Source organism: Phaenicophaeus curvirostris, chromosome 1, assembly GCF_032191515.1.
Source record: "Phaenicophaeus curvirostris isolate KB17595 chromosome 1, BPBGC_Pcur_1.0, whole genome shotgun sequence".
NCBI classification, from domain to species: Eukaryota; Metazoa; Chordata; class Aves; order Cuculiformes; family Cuculidae; genus Phaenicophaeus; species Phaenicophaeus curvirostris.
Window position 1 is genome coordinate 184,953,391 of NC_091392.1, and position 26,123 is coordinate 184,979,513.

Below are 26,123 nucleotides of genomic sequence, written 5' to 3' on the forward strand. Positions count from 1 at the left end.
TTGCGTTGCAAAGAAGCATAAAATCAGTTCATCATATAGGAGCATAAGTTATATATACATTTCTGTGAATATATTTGTTTTGGCTGTCCATGATAGCTGAGAAATAATACCTGCCAATTCCAAAACCCCTCAGTGGGAGTATAGTTATTTATCCTATTTCAAGAAATAAAGTATGTCCTTTTTTTGCTTTAAAATAGCTTGAGTCAGTAGTATATATATTTAAATTAATTTGAAACTGCTTTAGGCTATGCAGGAGTGCACGTGTGTGTGTGTGAGAGGGGGAGATAATTTGAGCCAGTGCCTAACAAACCTTTGCTCTCTTCTGTTGTGAGGGATGAATCCATGCAGACAACTATCTATTTCATTATGATTTTGTCCATAATTTTAAACGTGATATGATGCAGAAAAGTCAAGATGTTAATGCTTTTGTACAGATATTTTATGATATCTGTATGACAAGAAATTATAAATTATAAACTATGGTTATGATTGTGGATACCCTAACATCTTCTGGCTTTGTTAGGCTTTGGGCACATATGTTAGTAATGTTACAGATGCTGTAGTCAGAGACCAAACTGATAATGGGTTAAGTAATCCAAGCGTCACTGTAGGAGTGAAGAATGTGTTGATCCTTTGCAGCATTTCAGCCTTCGTGTCCTTAGTTCACATGTGCACAAGAGGTTCTCAGTTCCTAACATGGCATAAATTCACCCAGCTTTTCTCACTGTGGTCATACTGTTCTGCATAATCTTGGCACATAAGGTATAAGGTAAGGCAAGTGACTGGGAATGGAGAACTTCAAAGTTGTGTAGATATTTGCATGCTAGTTATCTGAATTGCACCTGGGCATTTGCTGATAGCAGAAGAGACAGTGAACCCCACTGCAAAGGGAAATGTATACTTTTCTATGAAAATATTAATTTTACAATCAACAAACAAATTCATTGTCCTTTATTTATACCGATTGAAGAGTTCATTTTGAAAATAAACAACCTACATTGATACACATCACACTGAAGCATTTGTTTTCTTATTGGCTACACCAGAATTTTCAATGGAGCGGTCATTTCTGAAATGTCTTGCATGAGTTTACTGTGAGGTGGTGAGGTCGATGGTGCTGATGATCCTGAAAGACTTTATGCTCTTTCTTAGAAAGCGAGAGCTCTGAAACCTCCCAGAGGGAAAGCTTGTCATTTACATAAGAGATGAGGGGATGGGAAAGATTTTTCTTTTAAACCTGGCATAAAGACAAAGTGACAAACACAAAACCACACAGGCAATCAAAGAAAATTGATTGGAAATTGAAAAGGATTTACAGCAGGTTTCCAATATCAAAATGTCATATAAAGATTAAGATCTATAAAGTAATTACAGGATACAAACCAGTCAGCATCTCTCCTTCTCCTAAGGCCATCAGCCTGTGCTGGGACACTGGAAGAAGCAAAAATGCCACTTAACATTTCTTCTCAGGAAGAATGCTTCACATGAATGCACAATTTCTGTAATTTTCAGTAACTCCTTTGTATAGAATACTTTATTCTTCACTTTCCTCTGCTTTTTCTTTTACTGAAGACTGACCACTAAAGAAACCTATTCTGTTTTGTTTTTACTCCAAAAGCATAAAATGGGGACCAAGATTTTTAACCACTTGCTAATACATCACTTTACTGGGAAAAGCAAATTTTTGGTTAAGGTTATGTTGCAATTATTAGTTTTATTGACTGTGAAGGAGAATATTTGATATCCAGTTAAAGCCTAGCCATCACAAAACATTTCTGTGGACACTCGAAAGTGAAAACAAGCAAACTGCTGTGAATGGCAGTCTGAAGTTCATTCCCAGCTAAGTACTGCTCTGGGCCAAACTAAAATAACACCACAGCTCTAGCCAGAGCTCACAAGGCTCAGTTTTCATGTTCTACCATGGATTCCTGCTAGCTGTTGTTTGCTTTAGAAGTCACTCGTTTCCCATAGCAGGATGGCACAGTCCCCAGCTTTCATGATTCTCTTTGTTGTTGTGTGACCTCTTGTACCTTTTCCACTTCATTTTATCTTTAAAATAGATACAGCACTTCTTCCTACTCAAGAGGGTAAAAGTGATAGCAACGTGTGACTCACTGTATTGTTCCAGGACTGTAAAAAACAAGGACTGCTCTCAGTTCTCACTTTTGTCCATTTCCATTTGGCAGTCATTGCTCTTTTTCTCTTTCTTCCTCCCACCTCTGCCCCATCATATTTCCACCTGATTATGCACATATATTGTAACAACTATGTTATCTCCAGTGTTTATACAGAAACGTACGTGTTATCTTAATGTAGAACTGGGTATTCATTGATATTTGCACAGTTCTAAGCATGTTGATGTTAGTCCTGCTGCAGAGTTGAGAGTTCAAAATGACTAAGAGCTTGGACTTGTTAAAGGTGAAGGCGTCATAAAGAGGATTTTTTGTTTGTTTTTTATCAGAACCAAATTTGCTGAAATGTGGCAGAGCTCTATCCTGCAAGGAAGTGATTGCGGAGGGTTGGTATCAAGGATTAGGCAGGGTGAACTGACCATTCAGGACAATAAGTAGACCAGACTTGGATACCAGTTTGGCTGCTCTGGTCACCTGCAAGGGATGAGGGGCATTTTTTAAATTAGCCATGATCAGTTGCAATTACTAAAATGCATGTTCCTTTACTTTTAGTCTTTAAGCTCGTTTTCTTCTTATTTCACTTTTAACATTTGTTGAAATGGTTTTCATTGTAACAAACTTTCTTACAGCCCTGCTCCACTTACTATAGCATTTTTTCTTTAATAAATAATTCAAAAGGTTTTACTCCAAAATAGTTTTTAGCCAGTTTTCTGTTTGATCAAAGCTTTCAAAACTACAGCAACGTGAAATGTCACATTCCTTTCCAAACTTTTATTAATAGTATGTGGACAGAATAGACACAGGTTTGTAGCAAGCAGAAAACAAAAATTGAATAAATCTTTCTTTCTGTGTCAGTGCTTTTCAGACCAACAGTGATCTTGGCGTAAAATTTGAAAGAAATATTTCAAATAAAGGGAAATGCTTATTAAAAACAAGTCTTATTTTGCCAACTAAAACACTAAACTAGGGAAAATGACTTTCAAATGTTCATTAAAGATCTTGAAAGCAGTGCACAATGAATAAATACTTCTATATCTGTAGGCACTATTTGCAATATATAATCTTTTTAGAATACAACTCAGGATATGAAGTCTAGGGTTTTCAAAAGACATTTCTTTGTCCTCTGAATTCTTCTGGATGCTTGAATCCCTTAGGCTCATTTTAGAAATATCATCATAAAGTATTAGAGTTCAATTTTCTTTGCACAGAATTAAAAGATTGTATATACTAGATCCTCAGAGAAACCAGGAAAAAGGCAATTTATGTGATTTTGTCAGTTTAAAGCAAAGAAATAAATTAGAATCCCTAAATTAGACTTTCTTTATGTCAACTACTGGGAAACTCAGTTTATTTTATTGACATTCCTTTCTTGACAATCCCTTGAAACTTTACATAGGTCTCCGGAAAATGAGATGAAGTGTGAGAGGCTTAAAATGTCTGTGGAAATACTGTATCTGCAGTGCTTCTGCAGGACTGGACGCCTTTATGGCTAGTTGGGTTCATTTTCAATAACATATCGGAGTGCAGGTTAGATAGCAACAAGCATCTCAGTGAGTTATGCTGGAAAAGGGAAGAAGCCCTGGAAATCCTTTCAAGTTGCATCAGGTTTGTTCATTTATAAAATGGGCCAAATCTCTGCTTTGCCAGGGTATGTGTACCCATTAATTTCAAGTAAGCTGATACGTATTTGGACTAAACAAGTTTTTTCACAATAACTGGAACAATATTAATTATTTTTTATTTATTTATGCAGCTCAAAAGTATGGAACATTATTGTATTTGAGGATACTTGAAGTAGCCATCTGTCTTTATGACAGTTGTGCTATAAACTAATGTATGGAAAATATATTTAATGTTAAATTGCTTAGGAAGGGTGTGTGTAAGAGAGGGTGTTGAGGGACCCTGCAGAGAAAACAGAGCAAGACTGTCCCCTCTAACACTTGGCCCTGGCTCTCCACTGTGCTCTTTGTGGTTTCCTGTGGTCCTGTGACTCAATTATTATTTTGCCTGTGGGATCTTTTGTACCCACAGTGAACTGAAAGCCGTGCTGCAAGCCATGAGAGGAGGATTTTAAGGAATGTACACATGCTGGACACCACGGAGTTCAGCATGAGATGGTGTTTAAGGGTAAAAAGGATGCAAAGATGGTGCTGGCAGGCTCTGCAGGATGGCAGTAAGCAGATTTAGAGCATTTTGGAGTGGTCACCAATCTCTTGAACTATGCTAAGTTTTCATTTCTAGTTTATTGGAGCAGTTCAAAACAGAGCTAGACAGTTACGCAGTATGGATAGTCAAGGGCTCATAAATGCACCCTGGGGTTTGGGTTTGTCAAGGGCACTCTGTCCTGTAACAAATATCCATGCTGAACCTAACATTCATGCAAGGAACAGGATTGCCTTAATCGGGGCTATGCATATTCCTAATATCTTACACTATTTTAAAATACCATGATGAAAACAGCATAAAAACATTGATTTCTTAATGTTTTCTTATTCCAGATATTAAAGAGTCTTTTCACGGTTTAGCCCCATCAAGCCAAATTCGGCAGATAAAGCTTTGTAGCTGAGCCTCCAAAATCCCTTCCCCGACCCCTCACCCCACAGGGAAATGGGAGGAAAAGGACTTATGGGTTGGAAACTGGAACTACAGCTTTAATGCAATGCTAATGGTAATGATATCTATGAAAATAATTAGAAAGTAATAATATATATACAAATATATGAGATCATGCCCCCAGCTCACCCCTTGATGACTATACGTAACCCCAGACACTGCAGAGCAGACATGAAGGGATGGATCCCCGGCTAGGAGAGAGCTGGGCTCATGAACTGGATTCAGGAATGCATGGATCTGGATTGGGAGCAACCAGACAGACAAGGTCTTCACTGGACGTCAGTGAGACCCATGTGATCTCTCAAATTCATACCGAGTATAACGTATATGGGATGGAATACTCTGTAGGTCAGTTTAGAGTCACCTGCCCTATTCACCCCTCCTCACAGGCACGGCATCTTTTCTGCCATCTTGAGGATGGCTTTGGTTAAGTATAAGCATTGGCCTTTTTACATACTAGTGCCCTGTGTTATCACTTTAAAGAACACTGGCTCAAAAAGCATGCAGTTATGTTTTCAGAGAATGAAGTTACTTACAGCAATTGAGTTATTCATAAAACTGACTCTAGTTTACCTCAAACTACAGCAAGTCTAGAAAAAGGGACCTGGACCAAAGTTTCTTCACTTCATAGACTAGAACAGAATCATAGAATGGTCTGAGTTGGAAGGGACTTTAAAGCTCATCCAGTTCCAACCTCCTGCCATGGGCAGGAGCACCTTCCACTAGATTAGGTTGCTCAAAGTCTTATCCAGCCTGGCCTCAAACACTTCCAAACATGAAGGCATCTGCAGCTTCTCTGGGCCACCTGTTCCAGTGCCTCACCACTCTTGCAGTAAAGAATTTCTCCCTAAGATCTAATCCAAATCCCCCCTTTCAGCTTAAAACCATTCCCCCTCATCCTGTCGCTGTGGTCCCTGATAAAGACCCTCTCCACCTTTCCTGTAGCCCCCCTTTAAGTACTGGAAGGCTGTTATAAGGGTCTCCCTGGAGCCTTCTTTTCTCTAGGCTAAACAAGACCAACTCTTTCAGCCTGTCCTCATAGGGGGAGGTGTTCCAGCCCCCTTTGTGGCCCTTCTCTGGACTTGTTCCAACAGGTCCACCTCTTTCTTTTGCAGGGGTCACCAGAACTGGATGTGGTACTCTAGGTGGAGTATATATTCTTTGACTACATCAGTCATTCATAGTTTGCAGTGCAATAGCTCAGCTTCAATGGAAAAAAAATGGCAATTTCCCCTTTCCCTCTTTACTTTCTGACCTGGTGAGGAGGCCAGCACATTGTGATGCAGCAGACATGAGGCTGAATTCCTACCAACCAAGAAGATGCCTTCCATGTCCCAAGTAACTTCTCTGATAACGCTTAGGCTGTATATCATGGGCTCTAAGAACAACTCTGCAGTGGTTGTATTTTAAAGGAAAATTACAAGCCTGTTTTCAGCCTTTGGAGATAAAACAAAGCACTGAAATCCAGCAGAGGTTTCAAGCCTGTACCAAAGATCTGTCTCTAAGAGAAACAGGATTTCTGACACAGCAGTCTCAGCAATGCTTTCTATGGAATAACTTCAATACTGTTGCTATTCTCAGCTGACTGGAGCTTTCTAGGGAAATCACAAGTGTAATCCAGACTGATGATCTCATTGCTAAGGCTGGGCAACTTCAAGTTAAGGGTGACAATACTGAGTGTCTTAGTATTACTTTCCCTTCGGGGCTGTAGAATTTTACTTTGAAATAGTAACTAGGATTTTCTTTCCTTCTCTGAACATCTTCTGAATGGATATAATAAACCTGCTAATCAGGTGATTGAGTTTTGCAGGTGGATAGCTGGTTTCGTCCCTTAGAACTGTCTATATGTCCCTTCAATTAAATCCAGCAGGATTTTCAGTCTTCATACTTTGCAGGACGTTTTCCAGCTCAGACTGCTTTCCTTCTGTATCAGTTAACCAGTAAGAAGTTATATAGATTAATCCTTTTTTCCTCTGAAGTAAGTGGTGTGTTTCAGAGTGGTGCTGCTTGTTGCTTGCCACTTGCAGAATCCAAAGCCTTTTTTATTAACAGCAGATGTCAAGTGGTCCTGTCAAAATGCCCAGGTTTATTTGATAGCAGTAATATTTTTGATATCATATCTATGTTGAATAAATTCTCTGGCTTTCTCTTAAACAGCCAGAAGAGTTAATTGCATGCTTGAGAGATACACTAATTACCTTTTTAGCATTTTTTATAGAGGATGTGATTTCCTTAGGATGCTTGCAATTTGACAACTACTCTGAAATACCAGTGACAGATTTGAGCATATTTGAAATTAGAGCATAAAACAGGTAATAACTAACAAGACATGATGGGCAAGAGGGAGGCAAAAGACTGAATACGAAACAGTTTTTATTTTCTTTTAAATGGTATATGATATTAGGGGATTGGCTGGCATTGAAGAATCCCTGTGCTGTTGCAAATTAAAATGGTGTTGAGTTTGTTCAAGTCAACCATTTCGTATGCATCTTCTGTGTCAGAAAAAGCTTTTATGTGACAATAAACTCACTGAGACGTTATTAAATCATTTAATCCAGTTGTTTGATGAGTTCCATGCCCTGATCACCTACAATCATGGAAGATTATGTATACATCAGAAAAACAATTTCTTGCTGAGTGTGTTTATTTTCCTTATTGAGTTTATAATGCTGGTGTTTTGATTCTACCTCCACTTCCCTCTAATCCAAGGACTTTATCAGAGTAATTTATTTCTGCACAGAAGGCCTTTCAGGAAAATCTTTCAGGTTCTTTATAAATGCACTATATTCCCATTTCCTCTCCCTGACAGATCCATAGCCTTTCTTCCCTCCTTTGCTCTGTGCCCCAAATATACTTTTCCACATACATGGCTCTGTAAGTGAAAGTGGCTTTAATAGAATCAGTCACACGTGTAAATCTGTCCCTGCTTTTAGATACCTGTTGAACAGATGTTATTTTCATCTTCCTCTATGTGGTTTAGATTCAGGTAATGATTTTTAAGGCATCATGTTTTTCTGTGCAGGATCCATAAATTATTACTACAGACTTGGTGACTGTTTTCATATGGCAATACAAATGTGAGCCAGGGATCGATCCTTCACCCCACACCAAGTGGCACTGGATGTCCCTTCATCCCCACTGCAGAGGACACACTTCCTAATAACTGGCTTGCTGTGAGCATAGCTTTTCAGCAGTTTTTACGTCAGAGCTGCTTCATCAGGGAGACAAACATGGATGTGATGCTCCGGCCTCATTAATGGCCATCTTTTATTTAGCAGCATAGATGAACCCACTGAGCTTCACTTCATTGCAAGTTGTCCCTTGAACTAGCTGCACCGCTGCTGAGGGTAAATTTTACCTAGTTCACAAGACTGGCTCACCCTGCTCTGATCACAAAGCCAAGGTTGCTTCTGCACAGGCAGCGTCTTGAGATCCTTTGCTTGTGTAGGTGAGTGTGGAGTGTTTAGACACAGGACTGCTGAGGAGGGAGAAATGGACACGGTGTCTAATATATTCCTGGTTTCTGCCTACTGGTTTACATGCTTCAGCATAGAAAACATGGTTATATCAGCAGACTGGGTTTGTCTTTGGCTTCTCTTTGACACTTCCACTTGCAAAATTGCCAGAGCTGGAGTTGTAAGCAAATTATTTCTTTATTATTCATAGCAGCAGGTGCTGCAACAGCTTTTTGGCTAGAATTCTACACTCTTGGTCCATGGTTTCTATATATTTGATTAGATGGTGCCGTGCTGCTCAGATGGGTCCTCCAATAAATGTATTTTGTTATACAATCGGTTATATAGTGCATTATCATTATTATTTCCTTAAATCACTTTTAGTTGGCAGCTTTCTGTTGCCACTTGGGATTGTTCCAGCAACAATTTGCATCTTTTTTGTGTGGCATCCTAAAAAGATTTTGGAAGTTAACGTAGCCTGGGTTTGATTTTATAATAGCTGGCGCCCTTCTGGCTGTGCTAGAATACAGAAACCAGCTATCCATGCAGGATTGATTCACATATCCTTTATGTATTCTTCAGTAAATGCTTCTCCCAAGATTCACTATGGCAATTTAGGCAACTGCCTTCAGTGTGCTTATGCCAGCGTCACAATTCTAAAAATCATGTGCCAGGGTGATTAAGAATAAGGTGACTCTCTGCACAGTGGAGGGACAGAATGATGTTCCTCACACAGAAAGGTGGCCCAAGAACACGACACACTGATGTGAGATATGCCTGTCCCTTGCAAGTCAACACAGCATGTGTCTGAATGTTCCACTCCTGTATGGATGTGAGATGCTTCTACAAGAGCTCTCTCCTGAGGGCTCAGTACTGACTCTTTAAGTGATGCTGCTACAGAAATTTTGGCTTGTAGCGCTGCTCCTTACTCTTTGCAGAATGGGCCAATATATAAAGACTTGGGAAAAAAGTTGAATTTCCTCTTCAGCCACATGGGAATCAGAAGCACCTTCTCCTTTTCTAGGCTGTAGAAGGGGGAGGCGAATTCTTCAGTCCCTCTGAAGAACAAGAGCAGAAGAGGTCTGGCATGAGGGTCTGTACAGGTACCACAAAGCCTGGTACTGGTTGGCCTTCACTCGGGATGGAGGCTTAGCTCCAGTCTCTGCGGACATTTCACTATGACTGAGCTAAAAATCAAAAGGCAGCCTGGAAGAAATCTATACGAATCAGCTCAGTCCAGGGAAGCCTACAGCAGTGTGGGAGCCACAGTGAGCCTCAACTTGAAATTAAAGCCAAGCTACAAACTGCCATTAACAAAACCTGATTTGAACTCAGCCACTCATTATATTCCTATCTAGAAGTGGCAACCTTACTTGATTCCTGCTGGCTAAAGAGAGGCTAATTTCAGCCGCTGCTCAGGCAGACCTTCAGACTAAAAGGCTTATTTACAATGAAATTGCCTCACAGAAGGGAAAACATCTGTAGTCCTGCTGTGCTTTTCCTATTATCAAGAGAGATGCTTAACTAATTCAGTTCTGCGCTTAGAGGAGGAATTTTCCACTCTCTCAGTAAAATCCATCACTAAATCAAAGATAAATAAAAACTATGTTTTTATAGACAGATTCCTATCAAGGCTACAGAGGCAATATTGACTGAAGAGGTAACAGAGCACTTGTTGTTTCTGACAGAAAGGTGCAAATGGTTGTCCGTATGGAGACAAGCAGGTAACAAAAACAGGGAGTGTCACTAGATGGTAGAATAAGTGTCTGCCTTTTCAGCTGGCTGCAGGCTGGGCACTCACACCTTCATATCTGGAAGAATCAGTTAAGTCTTCTGTTTAATTAAAAAAATAACAACCCAAACACTTAGGTACAGTTTCAGCCGTTATGCTAGTTTCATAGTTACCATTCCAAGCTGCTCCACAGTGTCCCACCTGTTGATATGGATGCCCACACATGCCTCACTGAGCCTGTGTGCTGCCCTCCTGAGCCCCACTGGCATCATGAGACACTTTCAGGAATGTGATGGACCTTGTGCGTCCTTGCACCTCATGCTCTGCTTGTGCCAGAAACTGCTCCTAAGCTCACTCTCTGCAAGGCAGGTGAAACTAGTTGGGAAATGGGCACCAGGTTGTTCTTAGCAAGCAAAACTAGAGATTCTCCATGATTTTTTATTGATGAGCTCTGAATTTCATGCCCTGTGTAAGGTGGTAGTGATTATTTAGAGTGACATTTATTGCCATGCTGAAATGTGAAACTTATTTGAAGAAAAAATATAGAATTATTAAACAAAAATTAATTTATTTCTTACAGGTGCTGTTTCAGAAACTGTGTAAGGAAAAAGCAGGTAAGACACTGCATTACTTCTTCACAGTTTCTTGATGGTTGTGTAGACATGCTTGCACTGATCCTCTCCAGACCTTGTCCCCAGTGTCAGAGTCACAGTGCCTGAATCACTCCGTAGCATGAGCTTGCTACCTGGTTAATGCAGTTGTCAATATTAATAGAATTAGAGAGTGACTGTTCTTGGGAGATTATTTAGTTAAAGCTGATATTCTGCAAGGCACCAATATCGGAGCAGTAAGTGGGGTTAAAGAAGTGGATACCCTGAACCCCACATATATCACTGTGCCAGGAGCTAAGGAAAATTTTGGACAGACATCTATTTACACAGACATCCTGATTCAGCAAGATACTTAACACGTAATTAAACCCGCATTTGACAAAACCAATTCATTGCAACAAGGAGTAAGCAATTGCTTGGATGATTTGCTTAATTGAGGGTAAATGTCCTTATTAAATTGTAATGAAGCACGATTAAGAAATACAGAGAAAAAAACCTGCTTCCCAGTATGCGTATTACTGGAATTTAAGAACAGCCACACAGTTTTGCAAGAAGAAATGTCCCCAAAGTCTAAGCGATTCCTCTTTCCCACAAAAACCTTTACCAGCTAGAAATATTTCAGTCATGAAACAGCTGACCTCTGGAGTCACCCATTTACGCCTGCTTTTTCTCTTTCGTTAGTCAATATGTATGCAGTGTGTGTCAATTAAAATTAAAGCAATTGGACATTGTTGTTGTAATTATCCCTCTGTCCCTAGATGACTTAGCATCTTTTTTTGGCCTGAAGGACTAGTTGAAGCCAGTTTGCTAACTCAGTGATTTCTTCTTGCTCAGGGTAGCATCTGTCACTGCTCTAAATTGCATCCTCAGTTCTTTCCAAGGGACACCTTAACTCTGTTAGAAACAGATGAATGAAGCCTTTTGCAGCCGATGTCACTGGTTCAATGGCTCTGCTGGCAAAGATGCTGATTTAGCAAAATGCCAGCAGCTTTGGCCTGGAAAACTCAGGTCTCTGATGGCAATTTCACCCTTATATAGTTAACATTAGGTCAACAAAACATGAAGGCTGTTGAGCATAGCATAAATACAAGTATTTTCATTCAAGTTCTGCACAGATTAACTTCTTCTGCCTTATGGGTTGTATGTGCATTTATTCCATGACAGTATGTGCCAATGAAACATATGCCTGTGCTTTTCCAAAGCTAAACAAATCCCATCTATTTTGTGAGTGATTTAGCATTTGCTTTTATTGTTTTCATTCTTTGGATCAAAATCGCTCTGTGACACAGAAGGCATGTTTTGTAAAGAAAAGCACAAACCATATCAATGGCACATAAATTTTAAATAAAACTGATTATTTTATCAGTGCTCTCATTTTTTACTATGATTGATTTTTGAATTGTTTTACTTTTATAATAACATTAATTCTGTCACCAAAAGAGATGAAGATTGGTAGCCATCTTTACAGTAGAACATGGTAGTTGAAAGTTTGATAACTAAAGACATACTAGTAGAATGACAGGTCATTTTCTGACACTGTTTGGTCACTGAGGTGGAACTTTAACCATGGAAATCTAGCATATAATAGACCTGGTAATAAATTCATCACTGAAATGTTTCTGGCAGAAAATGGCCATTTCTTAAAACTTAGTCATTTTACAGGAAAAGATTAGCATCTATTAAATTCTATTTCAAATTATCTCTGTAAAATAGGCACGTGTGTATTGACATGCCATGCTCTAACAGTTTTAGAAGTGAAAGGTTTTGATTTCTATTTGGCTTTGAAGCTTTTGGCTTTGAAATGTGTTATGTTAAGGCATTAAAAGTAAAGAAAGAAAACATTGTTTAGATTAAAACAACGGCCAAATCTATGTCTTGGACTGAGGGACAGGGTTCCTTCTGGATTTGCAGTTCCTAAATATTTCTGATCTCTTCCGTGGGAAAAGCCCACTCAAATTGAAACTCTCAAGGCCCAGAAGAGTAATTTCATAGAGTACCAGTGGGTCATAAAGTGGCAGCAGCCTGCCCTCCCCACCATAAAGCATCACCCATTTCGGATGGAGATGGCATGGAGACACACAGGGCAGCTCAGAGCTGCTGTAGCCAGGGTTGAGGGGGCTCCTGCAGCCTTTTCTCCACAGGTGAGCTGTCTTTGGCTTCTAGTTGTCCTCCACATAATCAATAGTTGCGTATGAGAGGGAAAAAACCCTTCCCTTTGGACTGTTATTCTCTCTCTCGCTTGCAGTTTCTTTTTCATTTTCTTACTTTTTTTATTTTGTACAAATAAATGCAATATTTTGGGGCTTCCGTTCCCTGGATTTGCAGTGGGTGACTTAATAGTATGTTAAACAGGATACCTGAAATTTGTCCTAAGAAAAGATGTAGCTGTGCAGACCACTCAGTCACCCCAAGGAACTTCCTTTGAAAGACCAGTATTGCTGGCAGTGTTGCTGCGTGCTTTCCAGGCCTAGTACGGTTATTTCAAGAAGTAATAATGCTCATACTCTTGACAGTGCATTCACTGGTCACAATGATGTTCTGACCATTAAAAAAAATTATGCATTGGGAAAAAGTATTGAATGATGGTAAGACTTGACTCTAGAGGCATGAATTTATTCTACTTTCTCTTTTCTTTAATAGTGCCAGGGTGTGGCATGAGGTGGTGGCTCCTTGCGGAGCACAAACAGCCATGGTAACAGGTTCAGACATGGCTCCAGGATGTCCAGGCAGGGCCCTGGGGAAAAGGATGGACCAAGGATGGGATAGGATGTCAATCTGCAGGTCGGGTCCCATGGCTGGGCTGTGGCAGAGCTGAGGAAAAGCCCTGCTCCAGCACCATGAGGGTGAGATGGACAGCCTTGGGTGGGGCTGAAATGGGGTTCCACAAAGGCTTGGAAGTTTATATATTTCTGTAATTGCACACTACTTAGTAAATGCAGCGTTATTAGGAGTTAGACCTACATTGCAAATGTGGTGTTACCCACATCCTTTAGGATGTAGTTAACAAAGCGCAGGGACAGATGAAAGAAAGAATAAGCACTTTGGAGTGGATAATCTGGTTTTCATGTAGACAGACGTACCCTTTGTCTGTAGGTTAGCAAGTTGTCTATTGACTTTTGGTAGAAGCAGTAGATAGGAAGATAATTCATACTTGTGCTCCGTGTATGTGATGGCATGAATAAGCAATTTTATGAATAAGTAAAAAAATATCCTAGTCTCTGGCTTTACTAAGATCTGTGAGAATGTCAGCTTCATCCACTGAACCCTACTTTCTTGGCAAATAGAGATGGTTATCCTAATGGTAACTGTGGTTCCATGTATTAAATCATGTTCCTGCTCTCATTAATCAATGATTTGATAGGACTGCCCTAGTCCCATAACCATGCAATAGATCACTCTGTTCACATCATCGTCATCAACACTTTTCTTCCCATATTACTAGGTGCATAACACCAAACCCAATCTGGACCAACTATCTCTACTCTGCTTTTCTGGACTTGTTACCCAGGAGGTGATAGTTGTCTGCTGTGATTCCACAGAGAACACCTTGGTTAGCTCCTCCTTTTGCAATCAGATTGCTGCTAGGTTTTTAGATAATCTGTAGTAGTTACTATTAAATCCTTGCCAAATGATGCTATGCATCCTTACTCTCTCCTAGTATATATCTTAGTAAAAATCGTTCTATCTGGCTTGAGTATTCTGGGTATCTAATGTATTTTAAAGTTATCGCCACATAGCTCAAGATGACTAACACAGAGCACACTTCATCATGGGTCAGGAAAATGAGCTTTTAGTTTGCTGGCAAAAATTTGAAGTCAGATTAAAAGCTGACACATCCACTATTTCAGTGGTATGTATGAAACACTAAATATAGCAACGTGCTCATGTATTTGCTGATGAATGGTAATGTAGTCTGTAGCAGAACAGCAATGGGCTGGCAAGCAAGATGGTGCACTGCAGCAATACTACAAAATCCGTATGTGACCTTGGCCATTTCAGAAGTGCTCTGTAGATAATTGTATATCCTTGACTGATATATTACAAAATTCAAATGGAGGCAGTTGTGGTCCCAGGGCTTTATTGAATAGCCTGATCCTGCAATATTTGTCCAGGCATAATGCTGTTCGACTTCAAGGAAAGTGTAAGAAACCTGAACTGTGCTATAAGGCAGCTGTATATGAACAACTGCCAGCAAAGGGCTCGATTCTGGGAACTGAGAGGGAACTGCAACTCCATCTGGCTCTTGTTAGAAATTGGGGGTGTTTGATTGATCACAAGATCAAACTTGTGTATAGTAGTTCTCATTGATTATGTATTTATGTGCTTCCTTGGTCACATAATATTTTATGCTCAAGTTTATATTTTATATTTGCTGCAGTCCCTGGACAGGAGTTATTAGTTAATTGCACTATGAACAGGGAAGTGTATGTGGCTTACAGAACAATAACCTGTTCTGGATTTTCTTCTTGCCCATGGGGAGATGGAGAAGGTGATCCCGTTCAGCATTTCACTTGCCATGGATGCCTGTCAGATGTGCTGAAGGTGGAGCTGAGGCTGTGGCCATGAGCTCCCTGGTCCCATCCTCTACAGGGGAGAGCAGCAGCTGGGCTAGACATTCTGTAGTCTGTCCCAAGACCGAGGTAGTGCTCACGTCTCATGCTGTCATTACTCTAGCTACAAGAGTTTACCCAAGATGAGAACCTGACCTTAAATAATTGGAGAAAATAAAACATCCTCACACAGTGATCCTGCACATTTACTAGAAAGCAGAGTTGGGTCACTTTGACATGTTTCCAACATGAAGAAGAGATGCTTACTTTGGACTGAAAAACAGACTGTTCTTCTCAGCAGTGGTATAGTGACAGTAAACCAGTGAATAAACCCAGCTGTTTGGTGGCCTTGGCCTGTTAACTATTTAAGCTCTGTATTGCTCAGATTGGAAGTAGGTAGACTTGGTGCTTGTCTTGCAGTGAGTGCATCAGAGAGTCCTTTCATCTGGCTCATATTCTAACTTCTGTGTCGTGCCAGTTTGGCACCCAGAATTAGGCAGTGAGATTGCCTCTTCCTGCCCATGTGTTCCTTTCATAATCAGAAATGATAGAACAATCCCCTTTGTTCTTGTGAAAGGGCAAATCTTTGCTACTCAGATGCTACTGATGTAGTGGAACAACTGAGGACAAACTATGATCCTCAGCTCTCAAATGCAAGAGGAAAATGAGAACTCTTATTATATAAATCTCAGAATATTGCTGTTTCTAAAAAAAACCTCACAAAGATAGGTGTAGATTAAAAACATGTAAGTTTACTGTTTAATATGTGAGTTATTGACAAAAGCTTGATCTATTAAGGGCTACTTTGAGTTTCATATAGGAAACTTCTACATCAAGGAAGCAGTAATATAGAAAGACACTCTATGCACATACTAATACTCAATGTCATTCTCAATATCTTCCTCCATTTCCAGTTATATAATTCTTTCTCTAACTTTGATTTTCAGTTAACATTTTTATTAAAAAGGAAACCTATTTAAAATTCTATGGGTAATATTAAAAATAATATCTGTCAATAATTGTACAAAATGCAGGTAGTTTCAGAATGAAGTTATTTTAAACATTTTTCCTACTTTAACTTATTTTTGTTAGCAGCTTGGAAACCTTAGGAGAGCTGAACACTAAACAGCTGAGAGATGAGCTTGGATTTGTTACTCTAGAGAATTAAAAAGATATGTCAGGAACCTTATTGTAAATTGTGATCTAGTACAAATTGGTAAATTGCCTTTAAGTTTTGCCTCTGTTGGAATTAGAGGAGGTTTGTTTCCAGCAACTAGGGTCAGACATGGAGCCATAGGAGTCGAGACATTTTGTTCTATGTCTGAACAAATGTCTGCCAAAGGTTGTGAACAGACAGACTTACTCTATTCTATTGCATCTTAGCAAACCATTTTCTTTAAACTGGGTTTTCCCAAGAGTTATGGCATAGGGCACATTTTGGCATTTAACTTTTATTCCAAAAGTAGCAAATGTCTGGAATATTTTCACTGAGTAATAAAAAAATCTTGTTTACCTGTTTTCTATTTCAAATAGGCCTTTCCCTCAGACCTCTCTGATGCCCACAATGCAAGCTATGTCCTTGGATAATATTTCCTGGGCAAGGTATAACTTCAAAAATTTGAAGATTAGACTTGTCAAAGTATGCAGACCGTAAAATATATCTTTAGTCTTTTATAATGCTGACTAAGCATTACAGCTCCAAGAGGGACATACACACATAGAAGAATGAGCTATCTAATAGGAGAGTTTACTTTCACAAAAAGCAACGAATTTAGTGTTCCTGTTAGAAACCATTTCCTTCAGGTAACAATTCTCTAGGTTAAGTTTTTTTCTTTCTAACTACTTGGGATCAATTCCTTAGTGTAACTTTTGAGGTTTTCTGCTGTATCTGAGTGATACGTAGCTCCTCTCCAAAAGGCTCAGGACACAAAATAGGTTGTGCACTGTTTCTTTGTTTGCAGAGCAGGTAGGCAAACACAGGGGAATGCTTCTGGCTGGAGCATCTACTCAATGTAAGTTATTTGGGGCAGCAAAGCTATTGAACGAAGCAGCCAGCTTCTGACCTTTTGCAGCATAGGACCATTTTGGGGACTGTAGTCAGACCATGCCATGTTCATGCTGTTGAACAACCTGCCGTAGTGCAACCTCTGCTCAGAGAAGATGATCACGGCGCAAAAAGACACAGCGTCTGCGTCTGTGACTGGCTGTGGTCAGAGATAACACTTTCTGCTTCCATGAGCACCAGAGTGATGAGACCCTTTACTGTTGCTCATGTTAGCATTGAACGCAGGATATCTAGGCACGAGTCTAAACACCTTGGAGTTGAGTAATAACCACATTAACTTGAGGGAAGCAATCACTGCATAAGCCTCTCACTAAATATAGTGGGACCACTAGAGGAGGACAAAGAGCTGTGCAGTGTTAATGTCAACTGCAGGGGCACCTTCATAAGAAACACGAGAGTTGCTTTAGCAAACCTTTCAACTGAAAACTATCCAGTCTCTGCCCTTCCTGCTCTATGTATTAGATTCCATCCAGGCCAGCAAGTTGCTATGAAAGAAATGCACATAAAGATGCAGGTATTTACTGTGCGCTCAGCACAAGGGGAAAACAAGTTAGTAATTTCCACCATGCTGTCAAGCCACAGCTGAGGTGTAGCAATAGGAGGAGGCTACAGCTGCCTACAAAAGCAAAAGACATGCCAAAGTGATCCCAATTATAATTCTGTTGCATGTAATGGCATTTGTCAGTAGTGGGTATTATTAAGTGGATCTGAAGTTGCTATTCCAGCCTTGGTGAAATGATGGCTTTAGGCTTGGGGTCTGAGAAGGCAATGCCTTTAGGCTTTTATTTGGTATTTGTTTATAATACACACATACCTACCCTGGAATTTTTCTTGGTTCTCAACGACTCAGTTATATAATGCTAGTATCTGTGTCAGGACAATTTGTTTTAAAGCAAAAGGACATTTTTTTCCCTGATGCAATTCTTGTGAAAACTGGTGGTTTTATATCAGAGTTGGCTCAAGCACCAATTCACTGATGGTTTAAAATTAAGCAATATGATGTATATAGTCAAGAAGTTGATAAGCGCATGCTGTACTAGGCCTGATTGCCGTGCAGATTTTTAGTACTGGCTGCAAATTTTTGAATAGGAAAACCAGACTGTGGCATGTGGAATGTTTGAAAACCGGTTTGGATGACTTCTACATGGAAATGAAAGAGGAAGAGCTGATTTTATTTTTAAGCAAAGTTGATGAAAAAATTATTTATTTTTTTAACTAATAATATTTTTTTAATTACTTGTACAGTTACTGTTGTTATTTTGTGGAATTCTTAGTTTACCAGTGGTGTAAGGATTTCTCCTTACTTTAATTCAATCCTTGCTGCAAAATGTGACAACATGTGATACGTACTAAACACTAAGATAACACCTGCTTGTGAGAAAAACTTGCTTTTAAGTCAGGAAAAAGCCCATCTGTAAACACCAATGAAGTTATTAGATTGGTTGAATAATTTTCAAGTCCATAGTTATAAACTGCTTCTAAAATTGCCTTAATTCTGATGAGTAAACTGATTCTAGCGTAGAATTTTGGAGGTTTATCCTGTAAAATATTAAGGATTTCTCCATTGTATAGCCTAATTCTGTGCCGACTGGAGTCACTGGCAACTTGGTGGGAGTAGGATTAGTATCTTGATGATATATTTATAGCTCTACAGAAAATCATTTATATATGTAAACAAAAAAAATACTCACCATTTTTTCCCAGCTTTTCAGAATTAAATATACTCTAAGTAGCTGAGGAAGCGGAAAGCTGAGGAACGTTACATATCATAAAGTGCATATAATTCTTTTAACAAAGTCTTAAAACTACAGTGTACTTGGATTGCTAATTAAATAATTTATTCTTTTTAAATCCTTTTTCCTGAGGTAGAGACAGTGGGTTACAGGCACAGAGCAGTGTTCTTCTGAGCACTGTACAGGTAGTATGGGAGTCCTTGCCTTCCAAAGCTTTCAGCCTTAAGTTATCATCAGTGTTCTTCATACAAAGAGGTGACTTAAAACATTTACATTTATTTCCAATTCAGCATTCAAATATTATGTCAAGAGCTTATTTTCATGCATGTTGGTCTGTGAGCTGATTGGTGTCCAGGTTATGGTCCCCGTCCTGCCAGGTGCTCTCTATTGTGTCCTTTGTCCATGCTGAGCTTGACCCCAAGAGAAGTTTATGTTAGCACTGCGGTTGTACAGAAAGCCTCACTCATCTGAGCACTGTCTGAACCAGTAGCATGTCAGGGCTTCTTAGTATAGAAAAACAGAAGAAAAAGTGGCTAAGACACAGGGTGTTGGTGGTTCACTCCTGACAAAGAAAAAAGGATCTGGGATGTTGTCTGGAGGGAGACACTGGAGAAATTTTCTTCTTTTCCCAAAGCATTGGAGAGGGAATATGGAAAGGGATAATTATGTTCCAGAGCTGACTGGTCTTCCTTACAGCCATTCCCAGTAGCAGTTGCCTTATTATTCATGCCAGGCTTCCATCAAGAGAAGCTACAAGTTTTGCTTTCCAGTTTTTTTTTAATAGGCAAAGCAGGCACATAGCTACTCTGCTATCACTAGCAGACTGATGTTGTCATCTGTTTTATAAACATATAGCATTTAAAGTTAGCCCTGCTTTTCACAGTCTTCCTTTGCCTTCCTGCACACCAACACATGGTTGAAATCTTCAATTTACAGCTCTCTAGACTCTCATTTGGTAACAAAAACGTAAGATGAGTTTCCAAAGTTAAATTATACTTCTCCTATATATATATTCACCTCTTTATAAGACAGACAGAGCTGATGCAGTACACTCAATAGCTTGATGATATATTAGAGAACTCGAAATATTCAGCAACATAATTTAAAGTACACATTTTCATTTGTTGTTTTTGTTGCTGTGTTCCTCTTCTATGGCCCAATATCGAGGAATTTTTTTAATTGTAACAGCAACCATATTGGGATGATATCCAGAGTATTAAGCTACACGTAGTAAGTATCTGAATTTATACAGAAATATGTGAGAGTGCTGCTAAGGTGATGTGATGTGTATAAGGGACATTGATCTAAGTATAGTACATTGTGCTTCCCTAGGTCTCAATAAGACACCATGTCTTCTGAGCACTGGGGAGGAAATACCTTTAATCTTCATGTTTTCATTTGCATTGGCTACACCTTATTCTTACACAACACAATTTGGATGGGCACAGAGAAGTCCTCTCCAGTGTTTTCTTTTTCCCTGTTAAGTCTGATCCTTCTTTTGCCAAAAGTCTGTGGCACACTGTCCTTGACAATGTCAACAGAGGCCAACTGGAGTGATGGCAGTACTGGAGTTCTGCTGCACAGGGCTGTGGGGTTGTAGAGTATTCATTGCTGTCCTTTGGAAAGCACAGAGCTACCCGTGTTTACTGTGCTAGGCTTATTTCATCATTATCCTTTTAGATGTTACAGAAAAGCAGGTCCTGTTTTTTGCCAGGAAACACTGCCCCACACCTACTTTAGAATCTCCTTCTCTTTGCCACCTCCCCTATGAGCAAAAACTTTGTGAAGAAAGCACATTTGTTTGGGCCAGGAACAGAGGCAGCTGATATTCAGCTAATTATTTTGATTGCCTAGCTGGTAGGGGTTGGGGGAAGAGATAATGTCAAGATTTCCTCTGCATTCCAGATCTGTTTTCCACCTATGGTTAGCAGGCGGCGAGTGTGACTTTTCCCACTCAGCTTTTCCCACAGTCAGTAAGAGTTATCTGACAACAGAGTTAGTGTCAACTGTCCAAAACTAACAAGGAGATTATCTTCCTTTCACCACTCCTGTGCTGTTATTGCTTATCAATGTCACTCTCCAGCTTAAATGACTTGTTCATTTACAGACACACTAAGACGAATTTAATTCTGTTGCAGCTCCGTTGAGTTCAGTGGACTTACATTGGGAACAGCTTTGGCCGTAGGTGTCTGAAAACTGCAAGTGGTAGGAATGTGATACCAACAGAAGCAAGAGCAGTGCGACAACCAAAACAAGAAGGAAGCCCCGAGCTTTGGCAGGATTCCCATTCCAGATTTCTGGAGTGCGATCCAATGAGTTGTTCATGTTTTACAGCTGGTGCTGTAAAAGAAAAGTAGTTACTCAACAACAAAACAATTCTAGTGCCTCCACATCAAAACATAGCCCATGCTAAAAAAAAAACAGAAGGAGAAATAAGTCGTAGGATTTCAGAATACAAATTCTATGGAGAACCATGAGGACTGTGCCCTTAGATCTATTAGAGACTTTAAAAAAGACTAGAGTGAAACTGAAATATACTGAACCTGATATTTTCAAATAGGCTACCATATTTAAATACCGAAATCCTATAAAAATTCCACAAAACAGAAAACATGAAATGGAATCGCTACCTCCAACTTTACCTACAGTTTAAGAGGGCTTTCTAAGGACCTCTTCTGTCAATGGGAGGAGAGAGGTGTTTTCAGGGTAACATCTTCTTCAGTTTGATAAAGTCCTCCTCCACAGGTCTGCTGAAGCAACTCTGTAGGGAGCTGGTTTGGGGTGGAATGAATCACCCTCTGAGGGAGATCCCTCTCCAACCCAGCTTCCCACAAGTTCTCTTTTAATAAAGAGTGCCTAAAATTCAAGGAATGAGAATCTTACATTATTTTTGAAATTTCATTAGCATTTTTGATTCACAGATTAGCTTAAAATGAAGGCAGCATAAACTCAAGCACTTAAAAGTTATGTTTAACTCAGTTAATTCAGTTAACCTTGACTACCTCTGCAGAGGGATCTGAACAGGCTGGACCGCTGGGCTGAGACCAATGGCATGAGGTTTAACAAGGCCATATGCCAGGTCCTGCACTTGGGGCACAACAGCGGTCTTCCTTCTCTTCCTTCTTCCTGTCCTGTTGCCTCCACCCCGTACCTCTATGTTCTTCAGAGCTTCTTAGTCTTCTTCGGTTCTCAGTGAGATGGGTGAACAGGTCTTCAAGCTCTCTAAAGCTAGGCGTGATGCCCCCTCTCTACCTTTGCAAACAAAACAATTTCTTGCTTTCCGTTCTGGTTGATCATGATCTATCATGACATCACCTATGAGTTATGTCTCCTTCACTGTCTGAGGATTAGACAACTCTCTGGGCAGTAAGAAGCAAGGTTTAGAAACTGAAGACCAACAGCTGATCTTCCAGATTCCTGTTTATGCCTTTAAATAAATCTCCTGATTTTCAGAAAGGATTTCAGAAGTGGCTGATGAGTGGTAACCACTTGTGGAAACTGGACAGTTATTTAGAGTGTAAGGCTTACGGACATAGTTTTTTAAATCACAAATATTTTGTACCTAGGCAGAATATTTCCAGACTCAATGTCTAAATGTAAGTGCATTCTGGAGTCCTCTTTGCAAATGAGAGATGAAGCACCATCAAAAATTGAGTTAAATTTGCAATGTTGGAATACACTCATAAGGTTCAGCTGTCCAAGGCAGCTAGAATGATACTCATACTTGAAGATGAAAAGAAGTCATTGTGTGCAGCAAAAACAATCTCAGTTTCTCATATTAATTATCAGTTATGTTTCTGAAAAAAGCAAACCAAGTTATAATTCACGCAGATGAGAATATAGAAGTAGGATCCAGTATGGCTCTGCAAAAGAAAAGAGAAACAGCTTTTGCACAGGAAAACAGGAAGAGATAAAACTTATCTAGGCTTTCCAAACTAATATTCCAGAGATCTTCAAAACAGAGAGGAAATAATGTGAGAAATCAGTGTGGGAAGGAAATTTTGATCATAGAACATAAACTTTACAGAAGATCTGAAGGCACCCAAACTAAACTTGTCAGTTTTCAGGATGAGGAGAGAAAATAATAGGTTGCCTAAAAGACTTTTACTAGACCAATTATCATTTAAAGCTTCGTTATCTTAACAAGTGAGTGAACAAATGGCAAAATCTGTGGCAAACTTGAGATTTCCTAGGGTAAAAGATTTCTGAGAACCAAATTCAAATCACCAAAGCAAGGTGATTTGACAGCCTCAAGGAAGATGGGATTTCAATTTACCTAAGCATGAGGTAATGCTCAGGAATGATCAGAAGCATTCACTGATAGTGCACACTTCATGAAGTGATACCAGTTCAGAAAAACACTGAGGCAACATTATGGACAGGTTAATTAAAACAGCTCAGTGAATACAGCTGTTCAATTCATAGCACTAGCCACGAAAACAAATAATATGCTAATTTATATGAACCATAAAGGACAGCATTGATATTATGTCATCATATAAATTCAGGGAACTATATCACAGTGACCTCCAGTGTTGTTAACATTACAAAGCTGTCTATGAAAAGAAACAGTCAGAGAAATTAGTGACCGATCAATGATATGCAGGGAAGATAAAATCATTTTACTTAAAGAACTAATGAAAAATGTCATGGCACTAAATTCTTACTAGCACTTAAGTCATAGGGATATCCGAGGGATATAATATACAGAATAAGTAGCACCCTCATGTGATGGAACCTGTTTCCCAAGTTAAGAGATTTCCTAGGGTGAAAGATTTCTGAGAACCAAATTCAAATCACCAAAGCAAGGTGATTTGACAGCCTCAAGGAAGATGGGATTTCAATTTACCTGATCATCAAATCAGCAAGAAATTAGCTTTATGCTAAAATGTTCTGAAGCACTATGTGAGTGAAAAAGGAAAGAGAAGTACCCACACTGGATAAATTCTTTCAGTTAAGCATATAAGAATTTTTACAGTTACTTTAGCAACTCAGGAGATTCACCACTGATGTGCAGTTGTCACTAGTGTTTGGTGTAAGTTGTGGGTTTTTTTAAAGAAAGATTAGAGCAGTTCTCTTGTAGGAAGGGAGGCTGTCCCTACTGTTAACCCAGAAGACCTTGAGTTTCATCAGTCCTGCAGTAAAAAGGTAACTTCTACCTCTACAAAGTAGAGTAAGATCCTACTGTTACTTTTTAATAGTATATAAAACCCACTTTGCATTTATCCTGCCAGTTATAAAAGTTGAGTTACGGGACAGGAGGAAGGAGGATAAATCTAAATCTGTTTATGTCCTAAAGACAGATAGTGTTTTCCAGATGAAACAGTATTCCTTATGACTTGAGTGGCAGCAATGAACTGTCAGGTCACTGCAAAACCACTTAGTAACATTTCAGAAAAGAAATGGGGAGTAACGTCCAATTTGTGGCATTAGACTAGGTTTTGGCTTCTGTATTTACTTCTTACACTTTTTTTCCGTTTAGCAACGACATTCACTAATGTATTTTAAGGCCTGAACTGTTAAACTGCACATCTTCTAATTTTGATCAAATTAACATCAAGGATTACTTAGTATAAATACTCTCTGTAAGGTAAATTAACTGATCTTCTGTCTCAAAAAGCTGTAACAGAGTTAAGGTCCTGCTGAGTTATAATCCCTTTAGCCCCTACTTTCCAAGCAACTTATATGGGTTTTTTTAACATAAATTATTCAAAGAATTTCACCTAAATGTAGAACAATTCCAAGTGATTAGTACTGAGCAGAGTTATGTCAGTGCAAAATGACAAAAATCTCTTGAAGTAAGTCTGCATTACAGTGGTGTAAGTAAATAATATAAGCAACATCTGTATGTGCAGGACCATAAAGGTGTTCTGGCATCATCCATAGGAACTAATTTCAGTAGAAACCATTCCAACACTGAAAATGAACTTTGGAACCAGTAATACATACAAGCAAAGTACCAACTTTTTCCTGTCTTCTCAAACAGTCCTGAGTTCATCTCTCCTTCATTTGCATGGCACTTCACTGAAGTCAAGGGGAATTGCGTTTGTGGAGTTTCAAAAAAGTGTCAGTTATTAATTGGGGGGGATTTGGGCCAACTGGAATACAGTGCTCCAAGGGAGTAGAAGAGGGGTGTGAATTCTGCTCTGTTCTTGCTGGAATGAGCTTTTCAAAGAATAGTAAATGAAAAAGATAGTCCTTTCTGGAAACTGAGTGGTGGTATTATCAGTACAGAGCAGGGGCTGTGACCTGTGTTATCATTCTGGCCTCATCACTGTACACAGCAGCAGGTGATGGGGAAACACCTCCCCAGGCTCCCTCTGCCTTTGGTATGCTGGGGCCAGTTATGGAGCGGTCCCTGCAGTTGCCATTCTTAGGAATTAAGTTGCTTTACTGAATATTGCTTTCAATCCCAAAGGAGAAAAGAAAAATATCTTAATATTTGCTAGCTTTCTCCATGGTGTTTGGTGTTATTGTTTATATAAAGTAATTTAATGTCACTATTAAAATTCAGTTCTGTGAAAAGGAAATGGGTGCATAACATAGATTGTTTGCCTCTTGCGTGTAGAAGTTGGAGTCTGTTTGGAAGACCACAATAAGTTATGCATGGCATGGTGGACTATTTAATTTTTCACAGTCTAATGTTTTTATATAGACTGTAATTATACAGCATCGCATCAGTGCTCTCACAGTTTGCTGCCTACTGTGCATGACACCTTGTAGCTTATATTTCTGTGAAAAGCTATGGTATCATCCACATAACAATATAACATAGCTTTTTATCCAAGATACTGAATCTTGAATGAAATTATGCCATGATGCAAACCTGCTCAACATACGTGCAAAAGGCAGAAAAAAAGGTAAAGAAAAATAGGTAAAGAAGCTGGGAATTTGATATCACAAGTATTTTTTTAGACTTGCAGCTCACAGCTGAGCTTTTGTCTCCTTCATTATATGAAGCCATAACTGAAGCAATGTTGTACTTCTTTTGATAACTGTTTTCTCCAAAGCTTTCTGTAATGATTTCAAGGGCAGTAATACAGGCCTGTTCGTGTTTCAAGCAAAAAAAGTAAAACTCTCAGCGACTCACAGTAAACTCGTCTCTGCTCAGCTCTAAAACCTGAAACTGCAGTTGTTACCATTGACTTGTTAATATAACACAGACATGGACATTTCCTGGTTACTGTAAACATTGAAATGCTTTTGGAGTTAATGGAATACAGGTGCTGCCT

General features: G+C 39.3%; 1 protein-coding gene across 5 annotated transcripts in view; it reads left to right on the top strand.

Moving 5' to 3' along the window:
• Positions 1–26,123, top strand: part of STARD13 (StAR related lipid transfer domain containing 13) — a 302,953-nt gene that overhangs the window by 121,147 nt on the left and 155,683 nt on the right. For all 5 annotated transcript variants that reach the window (XM_069882441.1, XM_069882494.1, XM_069882449.1 and 2 more), the window contains one exon: positions 10,513–10,546. In XM_069882441.1, the coding sequence (XP_069738542.1) occupies positions 10,513–10,546 (34 nt within the window). The remainder of the gene's footprint in view (positions 1–10,512; positions 10,547–26,123) is intronic.